General features: G+C 41.2%; 1 protein-coding gene across 1 annotated transcript in view; it reads right to left on the bottom strand.

The window, feature by feature from the left end:
- NPTN (neuroplastin) overlaps positions 1 to 14318 on the bottom strand; it is a 49971-nt gene extending 35653 nt beyond the window's left edge. Inside the window, exon 1 of the mRNA XM_089538682.1 lies at positions 13979 to 14318. Within this exon, the coding sequence (XP_089394808.1) occupies positions 13979 to 14096 (118 nt within the window). The 5' untranslated portion in view covers positions 14097 to 14318. The remainder of the gene's footprint in view (positions 1 to 13978) is intronic.
- Between the last annotated feature and the right edge of the window lie 256 nt (positions 14319 to 14574).

Here is a 14574-nt window from a genome sequence, read left to right as displayed (position 1 = left end):
CCACTGCCCTAGTTATCAGCTAGGAGTAATTTATGTCACATAAACTGCTGTTGTTAGCTGCCCTTGAGTCAACTTCAACTCATGGCAGCCCTGCAGATGAGATATCTCCAAGACCCTCTGTCCTCCACTGCTCTGTTTAGGTCTTGTAGATTCAGGTCTGTGACCTCCCTAATAGGGTCTGGCTGTGGTCTTCCTCTTTCCACTGCCTTCAACCTTTCCTAGCATTATTGTCTTTTCCAATGAGTCATGCTTTCTCATGGTGTGGCCAAAGTACGGCAGCCTCAATTTAAACATCTTTGCTTCCAGGGAAGAGTTCAAGCTCTACCTGTTCAAGGACCCATTTGTTTGTCTTTTTGGCCATCCATGGTATCCTCAGCACTCTTCTCCAGTACCACATCTCAAATGAGTTTATCTTCTTTCTGTTGACTTTTTTCACTGTCTGGCTCCCACATCTGTACATGGTGATGAGGGATACCATAGCTTGGATGATCCTGCCTTTAGTGCTCAGTTGTATGTCTTTACACTTTAGGATCTTGTTTCGTTCTTTCACAGCTGCCCTTCCCATTCCTAGTCTTCTTCTGATTTCTTGACTGCAATCTCCGTTCTGATCAATGTTTGATCCAAGGTAAACTAGTGATACTCAAAGTGGTGATCCTTGGGACGTGAGCATATGTGGAATTCCTCTTACACAGGGAGTGGATCCAGAATGGATCCCCCACATAAGGGAAGGTTCCCATGGTATCTTAAATTTTAGAAAAATATTTATAAAATACAATGTAACTACTGGAAATGTAAAAACAGACAAAGGTTTACTGAGAACTATGGAAAAGTTCACTAGCCATGTGGTTTTTTTATGTGCATTACTTGTGTACTGCAAGGTAAATCAGTTTAACAATCATTACCTTGATCACAAGAAAAGCATTAATATCCAACAAATGGAAGGCAAAGCTTCTGGGTTATATATATATATATATATATATATATATATTTGTATTTGGATGGACATCACAAAATCAGAATTATATATGTGGAGTAACGTGTTCCAAGATAATCTGAAACCAGATGCTTTTCTTTCCTTAGTATCAGAATTATTTTTTAATCCAAATGAATATTTATTTATTTATTTGATTTATAACCCAAGTTTCTTCCTAAGAAGGACCCAAGGCAGAAAGTTTCCTGTAACATCATTTACTTACTTGTCAAACATAACCACATTGTAGACATTGTATAGATTCAAAGACAAACTGTGATTCAGTTTCTGACTACCACTACACCAAGATAAATTAAACATTCAACCTTCACCCAAGGTGTTGCTAAATGTAAGATGTAAATCATTTGTTTAGGACTAATAAGTTTTAAGTAGGCATAAAAGCAGCAGAGAAGAAGCTCAACAAGTATATGAAGCCCTGCATTCACGTTCTAATTGTGGTTCACAATTTCTATCCAGCAAGGCTCATAATAAATAAATAATGTGACTTAAAGGAATCATCTTACTGGATAGCTTTAATGTTGTGGAAACATAATACAAGCCTGTGTGGCTATACTATCATGCTGAGCCATTCCTAGTCAGTTCTGCGGAAGCTGTTAAAATATGCATAACCTTAATATTAATGCAATTCGGTTCTGCTGTATACACCCCTTACTAGATAGCAGGGAGCTGAAACATTTTAAAAAGTGAGTTCCGTTCTAGTCATATTTATCAGTCTCTCTCATCTCTTTAAGTTTTAGCGTTGGTACTAACAAACATAACTATACTGACATATACTGAGAATTGTTTGCCTACATTGACAAAGTTATAGCACGTTCAGGTTTGTCCCTAAATGAAGGTTAATTTCAGAACATTTACAGATTTTTTTTTTTGGGGGGGGGGGGGAGGTTTATAAAAACTTCCAAAGAAAAGAACTCCATCACACTCCGAGGGAGTGTATTCCACTGTCAAACAGCTCTTACTGTCAGAAAGTTCTTCCTAATACTGAGGTGGAATCTCCTTTCCTCTAGTTTGAATCCATTACTCCAGGTCCTATTCTCTGGAGCAACAGAAAACAAGCTATGCTATATCTCCAAACTGATATACACCTGCAATTCTCTGCACAGCAGGCCCACCAAGGTAACCTGTCATAGCTTCTCAAGAACCCAGGATAAAATAATTACCTGTCTGGATTCTTTTGCATGTACTGGAAGACTTAGTGGTGGGGTGATTAGAAATAATAGCTGGCTATTGAGCTGCATGGGTGCACATCACATATGGTACATTCAAGTACATTCAAGAAAATGAACTGGAAATGCAGAAGAACTGCAAAATGCTGGAAGAGGACTGTGCCACCCACAGAAAGCAGAATTTTAGTCAGCCGGGTATATGACTCAGGAATGCAATGCTATATACACTTACCTAGCTATAGGTCCTACTGAATTAAAGTAGATACGGTATTTTGACTGGTATTATGTAACCATTACATAATCTTTAGAAATAAAAAACAGCAAAAAATGTTTTACAGTAAGTTTGGTAAGGAGAAGCAGTAATAAGACTTGATGGATCACCAACTGTGCTTGCCTGACTTCTAAGATGAGAACCAGAAAAGAGCAATTTATTTTTCACTAATAAACAGCAGGATAGCTTAAATATTACAAACTCTAGACTATTTAGGTCTGGTAGATGTATCTTAAGTACTATCTTACTACTTCAATTCAATACTAAAATGACACAACTAAGAAGTCAGGCAAGCACAGTTTGCAAGCATAGTCACAGCGATCTAACAAGTTTGACCATTGCAAAAAGACAATTGTGTGTACCTTATGAGACAGAACTTTTCAGAAGTCTGTGTTGCACTGTATAGCTGTTTTTTTGTTTGTTTGTTTGTTTGTTTGTTTTTGTACATTACTGCAATGGCCAAAAACAGATCTTTGGAAAAGGCAGATTTCAGAATCTTACTTTGAGGAAGGAGGCTTAATTGTATGTCTAAGCAGAAATAAAGACCACATCTTTATGACATATGTGTCTAAAGCAAAGCTTTAATTCTAATGGAGACTAAACCCACTGATGGTATAAAGATGCAATTGTGAGGGGCAATTCTGCCATGCCCCTCTCAAGCTATTTTAAGCCCAAAGGAGTCCCATTTCCCCATCCACACAATAATCTAGAAGCTGACTTCTGATTTATTTCCAAGTAGGGGGAAAAAAACCTTTCTTGGCCATAAAATGGGTTAAGGAACATGGCAAATTTGCCTCCTATATACACCAGGGCACGTGATTAAAACCTTTTTTAAAAGACAGGGATATCATAGGGTATGAACAACCCTCGAAGATCCCATTTAATACATTATCTATATTTGGACCTGGACAGCACCTCTGGTAGTTTTGCAATGCTTGTTCGGAGGGGTTTTGTTGAGATCACTGGCCACTAAATCTTCCTGGGTTGTTCTGCTGGCATGAGGTGACTCTTCTGCAGTAGCACCAATCCTCTGGTGGTGGCAACTTTGAGAAACTCTGTCATGCCTGGCTCAGTCTTGTCCCCAACATGCTGATATCTACATGAAACCAAGGGTATAGAAAGAATTGCCATAACTGCAGTTCTCCATTTCCTTTATATCTCGTTCTGTGGTGGCAAGAGATCAGGTCTAGGTAACTTTTCCTTAAAGGTAATAAGTCTAGCACTATATTCTGGGAATTGGGAAGGTCAGTTTCACAATACATTCTTTCCCAGTTCTCTCTTCCTCACACCCATCCAGTTCTTCCTGTTCTTCTTTTCTTTCTCTCAGCCCTATGACTCACCTGTCACTGGGTACCTCCAGCAATCCAATTGCTTTCTACTTGCAGAATTAGAGCAGAAAGCAAACATCTGAGTTTGGAGGGTCAAGCCTGGCCCATAATAACTACAGAATATTACAATGTCCTTCAGAAAGACATGGGATCACAAAGTACATTAGTCCCTCCATATTTGCTGGGGTTAGGGGCACAGGACCCCCATGAACGTGGAACAACAGCAAATAACAAAACCATTATGTTTTTACCTGAAAGAACACCTCTCTAGGAATCTCTACATCCTCCAGAGCAACTCTGTGGTCAACATCTGCCAGACACTGACCACAGAATTGCACTGGAGGTGCTACAAATGCCTAGTGGAGTATTCTCTCTCGGATTCTCTAGGTCTTTCAGTGTGACTTTTGGTTAAAGTTGACCAGAGAGTTGCGCTGGAGGACCTAGATATTCCTAGAGAGAACATATTAACAAAATCCATGAATAATCAAATCTGCAAAAGTCAAAGCTGCAAATCTGGAGGGATGGGTGTAATAACATTAGCCAATGCTGGTATTCTGTTAACAATGCAAGCTGTGATTATGTAAAAACAGAACCAAATTTCTGAAGTCTATCTCATGACAGCAGCAGAGCAGGAGATGTGCAAGTACCAGAGCCCAAGGCTTACTTAAGGTCATTCTTATCATACTAAATAGTTAGTTTAATATCTGAATATGGCCATAGGAGCTGTCAACCTGGCAACAGTACAATGTGCCCAAATAACTGAAAGAGGTAGTAGTGACCAGAAACAAAAATTCTAAGTTGCATGAAGAGTGGAATGAGAAGATACCCTGTTTATCACATATAAAGGAACATTAAAACAATGTGATTAATAATCTTCATTTTCCAGAAGACGGTGGAAAATGATATATTTGCCACTCATGTTATAAACCATTTACTAAAAAAGATGACTGCCAACCCATTTTAAGCATTCATTAAGCCACAACGGAAGATACACACACATTTTTTCTTCCTACTGTTTTCTGAAGAAAAATATGCCATTCCATACTTATTATTTATTATTCCATACTTCTGTAAGATTCTGATTTATTTTTTATCAAAACTGTTGCTTTTCAACAACTGGATCCTGGAGATGTCACTTCTATCTCCTTTTGTGTTAAAGGCTTCTTAGATGTTCATCTCAATGACTTCTTTCCATGCCCTGCAACCCTTGCTCCTTTCCACTCCCACCAACTTCTGAGACCAAGTAATTCCCTTTCTTAATTTGTGCTGTTAAACTAAAATATATTTATAGACCAGTTATAGTCCACTGAGCTTTCTCTTTTTACAAATATAGCTCTTACTCATCATCATATTTGTCATACTTACTTTTTGTACATATGTTATCTTTCTTGGCATTTTGCCTGGATTTCTTTACACTTCACAGCAAGATCCCAATTATAATGGCTCATTTCAGACATCATACTAAGCCCATAGTTTGCACTAACCAGAGTGTAAAAGCATGATTTCCTTACCTGGAATATTTAACACACATTTCATATAGGGGCTTAAATAACAGTGCAAGTTACATCTGAGTTTCTATGTATCTGGAGGTGATGCAATAAACAGTTGTTTGTGAGTTCAAGAATCACATCAAAGAACAACATTACGAAGCATTGTTAATTCTGGTTTGGGGACCAACTGTAAACTAGAGTTTGTTAGTTTTCATACTACAGCAACCATACTCTGACAACATGCTAAACCACCATGGCTGTTTGACATCATATCTGAACTGAGTCAGCCAGTTTGGAAAGAGTCACATTAGCACCAGTGAATACAATCATCATTCTTTTTTTTTTACACAAATTGTAAGTACTGCAGGTTGAGTATTTTAAAATATTATATTAAATTACTTTCAGGCTATGTGTATAAGGTGTCTATGAAACAAATTAATTTCATGTTTAGACCCATCTCCAAGATATCTCATTATGTACTGTATATGCAAATATTCCAAAATTTGAAAACCCTGAAACACTTGTGATCCCAAGCATTTTGGAAAAAAGGATACTCAACCTGTATCTTACTGCTTTTCCCTGTAATAGGAAACTCTTTGAGAGATGTCACCAGATCTTGAAGAGATTCCTAGAAGAGACAGTTGCTTATACAATTCACTGCCATTCAACATAGCATGATGGGAAGTGCTTGATTTTTAATTAAAAGCACTATCATTGTATAGCAAACAGATCTAAAACGCTGTGTCAGTAATCCAAGAACAATGAGTGAACCGTTGTTTCTACGTTCTGTTTATTCCACTGAGGCCTTTTAAAACAACAAAAAGTATGCTGGATCTTAAGAACAGAACAGTTGAACAAATTGTTCGTCATACCAAACTGCCAAATACATTCTAATCACTAAGTAATAATATTAACTTTCCAAGATTCTAGCAAAGTTCTAAAATGGTGCGATTTACATTTATCTGGATCAGTGCAATCTAATGGAAACTACGTACAAGAAGGATAAAAATAAAGGATTTAATGGGTTATTTTCTAACTAGAATCATAAGACTACAGTCAAGATCATTTGAATATGACTGCCAAAGGCAAAAATATGAACACTAATCTTTCAGCACTGCTCACCATGGGCACAACCTCCCCCCCCCCCCCCCAGACTTCAGCATCTGACACTGGCCCCTCTGCAATACAGTTATGCAATTTTATGCAGGCACACAATTATGGGAAATAGAAAGGGTCCAATAATCCTTTCCATTTCACTGAGATTATGTCAGCATAAGGAGGTATGCAACTGTTGCCAAAGAATATGAGAAAGCTCAATTTGTCTAGTGTGAGGGTTTTCGTGAACCCACTCATGAAGTTGTTCAGAACAAGGATGAAGAATTCTCTTCCCCCACACAGTTTAGGACTACAACTCCTACAATCGCTTATTATTACCATGTTTGCAGCTTCTACAAATTGTATACTCATGTATAAATCAATCTTATTTATAAGTCAAGGACAGGTTTGTGGGCAAAAAAAAAAAAAATCACTGATTTTTAAATGGCCCATGGATAAGTCCAGGGTAAAACTTAGGGGGATGTAACGATGGATGTAAAGGATGAAACAAAGGAAAGTAATGCCAAAGAACTTGCAAGATTGTGGTAGACATAACTATCTGTGCTCACTCTAAAGCCTGGATGGGTGAGGAGGGAACTATGGTGAATGGTGGCTGTGTGATGTGTGTTGACGTGACCAGGCATGGGAGGGTTAAAAAAAAATGCACACATTTATTCTCCTGGCATTCTTTTCAGGAGAAGTGCCAAAGAGGCACTGTGGAGGAGAGTTTTAGGTTTCTCCCCTGGGAAAGACCAATATCTCACCTTTTGCACTCTGCTCAGAGAAAGAGATGGTTCCTTTTGGTACAAATTACTTTATATTGACTTGTGGATAATTCAACACAGTTTTTTGTGTTGATTTGACTAAAATTTCTAGACTTATTCATAAGTATATGCAGTAACCCATCTTGTACCATTAATGTTGGCAATATAACCTAGGGGACAAATGGAAACTTAAGAGCAAGTTATCTTGCCTAACAAATGCCCTCCAGCCAGATAGGATAGATGGCACCTATATGCAGGATGGCAGCTCCCTCTTCTGGCAATCTGCCCTAGTAAATTTCCTGCCTTCCAATACTATTCAGTTTGGGGAGAGGGCAGGTTATGAAAGTTTTCTTGGAACTTCCATACATTCTCCTTTTGCTATGTTGCAGTCTTTACCTATTTATACCCTGGAGTTCATATAAATTCCAGGATGTGAATAATATTAAAATAAAGCACATCATAATAAAAAAGGCATCTAACAAAGCAGTAACAATATCAGAAGAAAGAAACAAGTATATACCAGAGGCTCAGTAATATTAATTGACCACTCTTATGTGCCAGCGTAACCAGACATGTCTGAATGAGACACTGATATCAGGTGGCACTAGGGCATTCCAGAACAGGGTGCCATTACAGAGAAGGCTCTAACTCATGCTATAATGCACTGCATGACCTGTAAAAGGAGATGAGTTTCTCAGACATCCGGGCCCCAGATCATTTAGGGCTTTTAAGCCAAGGTCTTTTTCTTGAATTCAGCTCAGAAATAACCAGGCAACCAATGCATTTCATCATCACTGTTAGACAATCACAGACAGCTGATCCTGGTAGCAGCATTTTTGCCAAGTGTGGTTTCCAAATTGCTTTCAGGGGCAGTCCCATGTAAAGCATGTTAAAATAAACCAAATACTGTCAAGCCCTCCTTATCCACCGATGTTTTATCCACGGATTCAAGCATCCACAGATTGAAAATACTTATAATATTCCAATCGGCAAACCTTGATTTTGCCATTTTATATATGGACATCATTTTACTCTGCCATTGTACATAATGGGACCTGAGCATCCACAGATTTTGGTGTCCACTGGGGGTCCTGGAACCATATCTCAGTGGATATCAAGGGCCCACTGTAAGACATTTTCACAACATGGATCATGATAACCAACCGTTCTTTATTTTAAATGGCACTAACATATGTGATATCAAGAATCCATTGCAAAAGGCCTGTAACAGGCAGCTTTTATTGAGGCAAAAATCACAGCATAATTTCTATTGGGGGGGGGGGGTAGGAAAAAACTAAACAGTCTAAATTCTGCTTCTGATACAGCCATTCTTGTGTAAGTATACATTTTTATTCTAATAACCATTTGTTTGTGCCTTCAGGTCATTTCTGATTTATATCAACTATATCATGGGGTTTTCTTGGCAGAATTTGTTCAGAGGAGGGTTACCTTTACCTTCCTCTGAGGATTTAGTCGTCCGGATTCCTTGTTGATTGGGTGGGATACAAATAAATTATCATCATCATTATTATTATTATTATTATTATTATTATTATGAGAGAGAATATCTTGCACAAGGTCACCCAGTGCATTTCCATGGCTAAGCGGGGATTGAACCCTGGTCAGATTGTAGTCCAGTGGTCAAACACTACACTATTGTGGCTCTCAATGGCAAAAAATATGAACACTTCATAATCTTTTAACACCAACAGTATAAGATTTGTGTCACACAAAGTGCATGTTTTTAATCATGTTACTATGACAGTTGCTCAAGCCTCATGCCATCTTCACAATACTGTCTTTCTTGCTCTCACCTCACTAGAACAGAAATAATGTTTGCAGAAATCCAGTTTAGCCCTTTGTGAGTGTTTTTTTTACTATATATGTATTAGTTTGTCAGGTATCTTGAGTTGTAATAATGAGAAAAGGAGGGATATAGATGCATCAGGCAACAACAATACTTGATTTCATCTCAACAGATTCAATACCATCACTGTATAGCAAAGCCTAGAGGCATATGAATCATTTAACCCAAATACAAGAAGACTGAGCATCTTATTTCAGCTAAGCAAAAAGGACAGTCATAAACAATGGATGCTTCAAAATAATAGGTAATTATAAAACATGTCCAGAACTTTATTGTCAGGCAGCATGTCTGACAGAAGCAGAAAACAACCAAACTGTTAAGATGTTATGTAAGAAACCAGTTCCCACTGAATATCATGGCCATTTCTATACCCATTTCCAAAATTGAGGCTTAAGTGGTTATAGAATGCTACTTTAGTCTAGTTTGGATCTGGCATGCTATACTCTATTTCAGAGTTTCAATTATTTATTTTCAGGTACTGCAGATGTTTTCTGTTGATACTCTCAGTTTTTCTAGCCCTGGTAATTTAAAGCAAGCCTCTAACATGATGTACAAAGCAAAAATTGCTAAGAACAGAGACAAAACTCCCAAAACAAACTCATTTACATAGAAATTCATTGTATACTTGATGTTATTTGACACCAGGAAACTACCCCAAAATATACTGTATAATACAAGACATTTTATCAGTATGCAAAGAGGTCTTGTAGCACTTTTGAGACTAACTGTGTGAAAGAAGTTGTAGTATAAGCTTTCAGACTTGGTTTACTTCCTCAGATACAAGATTTCTTTGCATATTGGTATTCCACACTAACACAGCTATCTTTCTGAATTCTACCCACAAGGAATTACAGTCGCCACTCCGTTTATGTGGGGGATCCGTTCTGGACCCCCCGCAAAAACAAAAACCACCAATATTCAAATCTCATTAGCTTGAATGGCAGTGCGCGCCCGCAGGCAGGAACCCCATTTTATCCCACTCCATTTGCCACTCACGTATAAGCGAGGGACGCGGATCCCAAGTACGCAAAAACAGGGGGATGACTGTATAATCTTTTAAATTATTCTGCATGATCCTGAATTTCTGTACCAATATAAATACACATCCATTTTATCAAGGTGTTAAATTGTGATACTACCCCTAAGTACATTCCACTTCAATCTAACATCTCAAAAACTGTTGAATGTCTGGAGCTTCTACAGACATGCTGGCCTTGCCTTCCTTCAGTCTGTTCTACTGAATCTGCACATAACTATTGTGCCATGGATACAAATTCATGCTAGACTTCTGGCAACCCTCTGAAAAGAAAAATTACCAGGTTTTTCCATCTCTTTAGCTGCTAAAGGAGGAAAATAAGCCACTGCATTACAAAGCATTTAAAGATGTCCAACAGATGTTGTAGGCAGACAGAGGTGTTGTTCTTTTACTGCAGGAACCTCACACACTATTCAGAGGAGCACACCCTCAGAGGTTCATTGAAGAAGGAGGAACTCAGAGCTGTAGCCAAAGCTTGCAGCTACAGGCCACTGTTGTCTTAGAACACAGACCAGGCTAAAGATAACCAATGCTATGCCTTCCCAATTTTGCATTTAAATGACTCAAAAGCAATAAGAGCTAAGGAAAGGGGAAAGCCAAAGGCTGCAGGAGGGTTATCAGGTGCTTATTGGATGAAAATTACAAGCATGGATTTCTCCACAGAAAGGAATGTGCCCTTCCCTCCCTATATTCTTACCTCTCTTGTTATCTATAGGCAGCATATTGGGAAGCAACAACTATTTTTAAAAAAGCTGGTGCAACATAACTATAGATTGCTTTAACATCCTTGGATCTGCAACTACAGTTGCCCCTCCTTATCCACAGATTCAAGCATCCACGGCTTGAAAATATCTCCCACCCCGCAAAGTATAAATTCCAAAAAGCAAACCTTGATTTTGCCATTTGACACAATGGACACTATTTTGCTATGCCATTATATTTAACGGGACTCGAGCATCCATGGATTTTGTTATCCACCAGGGATCTTGGAACCAAACCCCAGCGAATAACAAGGCCCCACTGTATAGACCAGGGGTAGGCAACCTGCGGCCCGGCGAGGCCTTGGGACTGGCCCCAGCCTGGTCCTGCTGCTGATTGCCGCCGGGGCCTTTGGGGGGCAATTGTGTATAGAAGCCTCAGAAACATGCATTTATATTAACATTTTTTAAAAAAATCAGCAAATTTTTTCGTGTGTCCTCCATTTTTTTAAAAAAAGTGTCTTCCATTTGAACATTTTGTCCTACATTTGTCCTGGTTTATTTATATATTTAATTTTTAAAATAAATTATTTAATTATTTATTTTTTGGCTTTGGCCCCCCAGTTGTCTGAGGGAACAGCAACCCGGCCCTTGGCTCAAAAAGATTGCCTACCCCTGGTATAGACTGATTTAACATCCCTGGATCTACAGCTATAGATTGCTTTAACATCCCTGGATCCAACAGTTATAGATTGCTTTAACATCCCTGGATCTAACAATTATAGATTGCTTTAACATCCCTGGATCTATAACTATAGATTGCTTTAACATCCCTGGATCTACCAGATTGCTTTAACATCCCTGGATCTACAACTACAGATTGCTTTAACATCCCTGGATCTATAACTATAGATTGCTTTAACATCCCTGGATCTACCAGATTGCTTTAACATCCCTGGATCTACAACTACAGATTGCTTTAACATCCCTGGATCTATAACTATAGATTGCTTTAACATCCCTGGATCTACAACTACAGATTGCTTTAACATCCCTGGATCTAACAGTTATAGACTGCTTTAACATCCCTGGATCTACAACTATAGATTGCTTTAACATCCCTGGATCTATAACTATAGATTAGTTTCACATCCCTGGACCTACAACTATAGATGGTCTGAACATCCCTAGATCTTCTTCCCCCTCCACCTACCTGGTACTCACATCCCTGTATTTCCCCTTAACACATTTTCGTTCCCTTCTTTGAAACTCTGGGCACCGTACACCTTTTATTCCTCCACCTCCACCACCTCCGTCCTCACAGCAATACTGTAAAGTAGATCAGTATCATTTGACTTCTGCGGATGCAGGAACCAAAACTGGCCCAAGGTCATCCAGAAAGCTTTTGTGGCAAAATGGGTGGTGGTTTTTTTTTTTTTTTTTTTTTGGGGGGGGGGGTAACTTAAACCCTGTGTAAATCCAAGCCCAATTTTCTAACCACACCAGTTGGCAGCCCATGCGCAGCATCTGAGTACCCTCAACGAACTCCAGGTATGGCACTGCCCTAAAAAACAACCCAGTATTTCAGTATTGCTTTAATACATTTTTTTAAATGGCTCTTAATAAAGGGCAGTATGTGAACGCCTCATCCAAGGGCATTTTTAAACACAACGGTTAAAGGTGCGGCTAAGCATACTTAGAGTTACGATCATACTTATGACGGACGGTGGCCAGCCCAAGGCCACAACCCAGCGAGCCAGAACCTGAACCTGGCTCCCTGAGGCCAGTTTTCCAGCCACTGCAGCACTTCTCCCCGCCTTGTTTCCCAAGCCTCCCTCTGCCATCAGACCTCCTTATCTAGACATCTGTATCAAGGGGTTGTTTTGTTTTATCAACCATCTGGCTTGGAAATATACCCTCCCACAAATATAATATGTGCCGAAATGCAGACCTCAATTTTGCCATTTTATATAAGGGACCCCGTTTTACTATGGTGGGATTGCAGGAACGGGAATGCATGTTTTAATCTTGTAAACGCCCTGGTTGTGTTGCAAGGAGGAGCGGGATAAAAACAAATGTTGTTGTTATTATTAGTATTATTATTACTATCCCATTGTATATAACAGGACTTGAGCATCCAGATTTTTGGGGGTGTGGGGGTCCAGGCACCAAACCCTAGCAGATCCCAAGGGCCAGTTGTCCCCACCTTTTAAGTCTAACCAGTTGATTCGGTGAAGCAAAAGACCCGAACAAGAACCACGCTATGACTATTATTGCGGGGCAGTGACTGCCACTGTGCCAAGGTCACCATTCAGTGAGGCAGAATCTGAACCCGGCGCCTTTCCAGCCACTGCAGCGCTCCTCCTCCTCCTCCTCATCCCTTCCATTACTACCAGTCCTTCCCTCTTCAAGCAATGAAGGCAGCTGGCCCAAGGTCACTCTCCCAAGAGAGGACTGGATGGGTCAGGATTCGAACACAGTCCCCCAGCAGAGTGACCACGCGTCCTCCTTTTCCAGGACATGTCCTCCTTCTCTCCAGCAGGGATCCCCTAATGTCCTCCATTCTGAGCATGAGTCAGAAGCATGCCCTCAGGGAGGACATGATCAAACCAAAGCTAAAAACATTCATAGAGACAGAAAGCCATGCTTCTGAGTCCTGCTGGAAATGGAAGGCATTTGGGGATTGGCCCCCGAAGAGAAGGTGGAAATGGAGGACATGTCCTGCAAAAAGGTGGATCTTGGGTCACTCTGGCTCTAAATGGAGGGCATTTGGGAATTCTTCCTGGACAAGAGGCTAGAATGGAGGACAGGTGCTGGAAATGGAGGGTTTTTGTCGCCCTGGCTCAAAAATGGAGGACATTTGGGCATTCATCCTGGGCAAAACGCTGAAATGGAGGACAGGTCTCGGGGAAAGGAGGACGTCGGGTGATCTTAGCTCAGAAATGGAGGACATTTGGGAATTCCTCCAGGACAGAAGGCTAGAATGGAGGACAGGCGCTACAAAATGAGGACGCTTGGTCCCCTTGGCTGGGGAAATGGAGGACATCTGGGAACTCCTCAAGGGCAGAAGAGTGAAATGGAGGACAGGTGCTGGAAAAGGAGGACGCTTTGGTCGCCCTGGCTCGCAAATGGAGGACATTTGGGGGCAGAAGGCTGGCATGGAGGACGCTTGTAAGCCCAAGAGACCCTTCTCCAACGCCCCTCCCTCTTCAGGGCTAAGCCCCGCCCCTTTCCCTGTCAATCACCGCCCCCCCAAAGCGCCTTCCGCTCACCGTTCTGCGCGGCGCTCGGCGTCGGGAGCAGGCTCCCCGCGGTGGCCAAGAGCAGCGAGAAGGCCGCGGGGAGAGGGCCGGTAGCCCACCGCCGCCTCAGCAGCAGCAGCAGCAGCATCCTGGGCGGAGGAAGGAGGAGAGGAAGGGGAGAGAGAGGCGCAGAGAGACGAGGGGAGCAGGGAGGGGGCGCCGCCGGGACCCGCGCTCTTCTTACGCCTCCGTCTCCTCCTTCGTTCTCCTCAGAGCAGCCGCGGAGGAGCTCCTTCTACCGCAGCGCCGGAGTCTCGCGAGAGCTGGGCCCCCGCTTCTCGCGAGAAACAAGGGACAAGGGTTGGTGCGGCAAAGGCAGAGGGGAAGACGCCGACGCAGCTCCGCCCCCGACGCAGCTCTCCTTTTAAAAAGCTCCGCCCCCTAAGAGCTCCGCCCCAAATTAGCTCCGCCCCGACGCAGCTCCTCTTTTAAAAATCCCCGCCCCTGACGCAGGGAGCTCCGCCTCTGACGCAGCTCCGCCCCTTTAAAAAGCTCCGCCCCGACGGCCCCTAGACACATCTCCCCCAAAAGCTACCACCTTTTACAAAGCTCCGCCCCGAGTTAGC

This window comes from Sceloporus occidentalis, unplaced genomic scaffold, assembly GCF_023333645.1.
Source record: "Sceloporus occidentalis isolate IW3139 unplaced genomic scaffold, rSceOcc1.0.p SCAF_9, whole genome shotgun sequence".
Classification (NCBI taxonomy): Eukaryota; Metazoa; Chordata; class Lepidosauria; order Squamata; family Phrynosomatidae; genus Sceloporus; species Sceloporus occidentalis.
This window is presented reverse-complemented; position numbering and strand designations above follow the sequence as displayed.